This window comes from Salvelinus sp. IW2-2015, unplaced genomic scaffold (assembly GCF_002910315.2).
Source record: "Salvelinus sp. IW2-2015 unplaced genomic scaffold, ASM291031v2 Un_scaffold2756, whole genome shotgun sequence".
Lineage (NCBI taxonomy): Eukaryota > Metazoa > Chordata > Actinopteri > Salmoniformes > Salmonidae > Salvelinus > Salvelinus sp. IW2-2015.
In genome coordinates, this window is record NW_019944059.1 from 36,944 (window position 1) to 38,637 (window position 1,694).

General features: G+C 46.0%; 1 protein-coding gene across 1 annotated transcript in view; it reads right to left on the reverse strand.

Moving 5' to 3' along the window:
• Positions 1-666, reverse strand: part of si:dkeyp-69b9.3 (myocardin) — a 15,539-nt gene extending 14,873 nt beyond the window's left edge. Inside the window, 1 exon segment of the mRNA XM_070440624.1 lies at positions 344-666. Coding sequence (XP_070296725.1) covers positions 344-666 — 323 coding nt within the window.
• Between the last annotated feature and the right edge of the window lie 1,028 nt (positions 667-1,694).

Here is a 1,694-nt window from a genome sequence, read left to right on the forward strand (position 1 = left end):
TGCAGTGCGGGAGGTGAATAGCCCGACTGGCTATGCTGGCGAACCGGGGACACCATTTGTAAGGCTGTTGCCATGTGCTGGCCCGAGGAGACGCCACTGGAGACAAGAATGCGTTGGGCGGCTTCATGGACACCCGGCTCGATGCCAACCTAGCCTACCAGTGCGGCGAGGTGAATAGCCGCAGCTGCTACGCGCGTACTGGGGACACCGTGGGCTCCACTGCATAACACGGTGTCTGACCAGTACGACGCCCTCTCGCTCCACGGTAGCACGGGGAGTGGCTCAGTCTCCTACCGCTTGCCACACTCCGCGTGTCCCCCCCCCAAGAAATGTTTGGTCTGACTCTCGGGCTCCAACCGCGTTCGCACGCTGCTCCTCCATACCAGCGCCTCTCTGCTTCGCGCTCCACTCCGCCTTGGGACGGCGATTTTTCCCCTGGCTGAGCCAGGAGGTCCTTTGCCGTCCAGGATCTCTTCCCAAGTCAGGAGTACTGGTTTTTGGCCGCTGCTGCTGCTGTTGTTGCCCTTTTCCACTCCGCTTGGTCCTTTGGTGTGGGTGTTTCTGTAACGGCTGATTTCTCCTCTTCGTCTGAAGTGGGGCTTTTTTGTTTTGGGGTCTTTTAATTTGTAAATGGTATTCTGTGCTTGTTGTTTCCTGAGTCTCCATGCTAGTAATTTGGTTGCCTTTGAGCCTGCTTCATAATATCGTTGTTTCAGGAACCTAAACTTTTTCTCTACTTCTTCTCTATAAATCTGGTCAATTTCCTGTTTTACCTTTTTAATCTCTCGTAATATAAGAGGGTCTTTGTATTGACTATGAGAGCGTTCTAAGTTTCTTAGGGTTTCCTGTAATTTCAGCAGTTTCTGTGCTTTAATCTTTTTCTTGAGAGATGATGTGGCTATGATCTTTCCTCTAATATCCGCCTTAGCTCCATCCCACAATATAGCAGGAGATACTTCCCCGTTATCATTATTCTCCAGATAGATGTTCAATTCTGTCTTTATTGATTCATTGAATGCTGGATAATTCAGCATGCTTGTATTAAGTCTCCATATAGTATTTCTTGGTTTGCTATCAAGGTGTAGAGTGAGGTAAACTCCATTGTGATCTGATAAGTCACTCTGCCCGATCCTACAATCCTTAAGCCTGTGTCTATCTGCACTGTACATAAAAAAGTAGTGTAACCTGGAGTGTTCAGTGTGGCGGGCTGAGTAAAAAGTATATTCCTTATCGGTCTTGTGGGTGTCACGCCATACATCGAGCAGTCCTAGATCCTGCAGTCTCCTATTGATCCTTTTGGCAACTAGACTCATTTTCCTATTTTGATTTGTGCTGTCCAATTTTGAGTTTAGAATTGTGTTAAAATCCCCTCCACAGATAAGAGTGCCAGTGGTTTCTGTGGCAATTAAATCAAACACCTTCCCGTAGAAGACCATGTCACTCCCTGGGGTGCGTATACATTAAATAATGTAACTTCCTTGTTATCCAGTTTACATTTAACAAGTATAAATCTACCCTCCTTGTCTTTTATTTCTGACATAAACTCAAAATTAACTGAATTTGGGATCAAGATTGCAACTCCCCTTCTACCCATTTTGTAAGAAGAAAAAAAAGTGTTCCTATATCCCATTTTCTTGAGTTTCTCGTGTTCAGGTGTGGATAAGTGAGTTTCCTGCCAGAATAGTATGTCAACT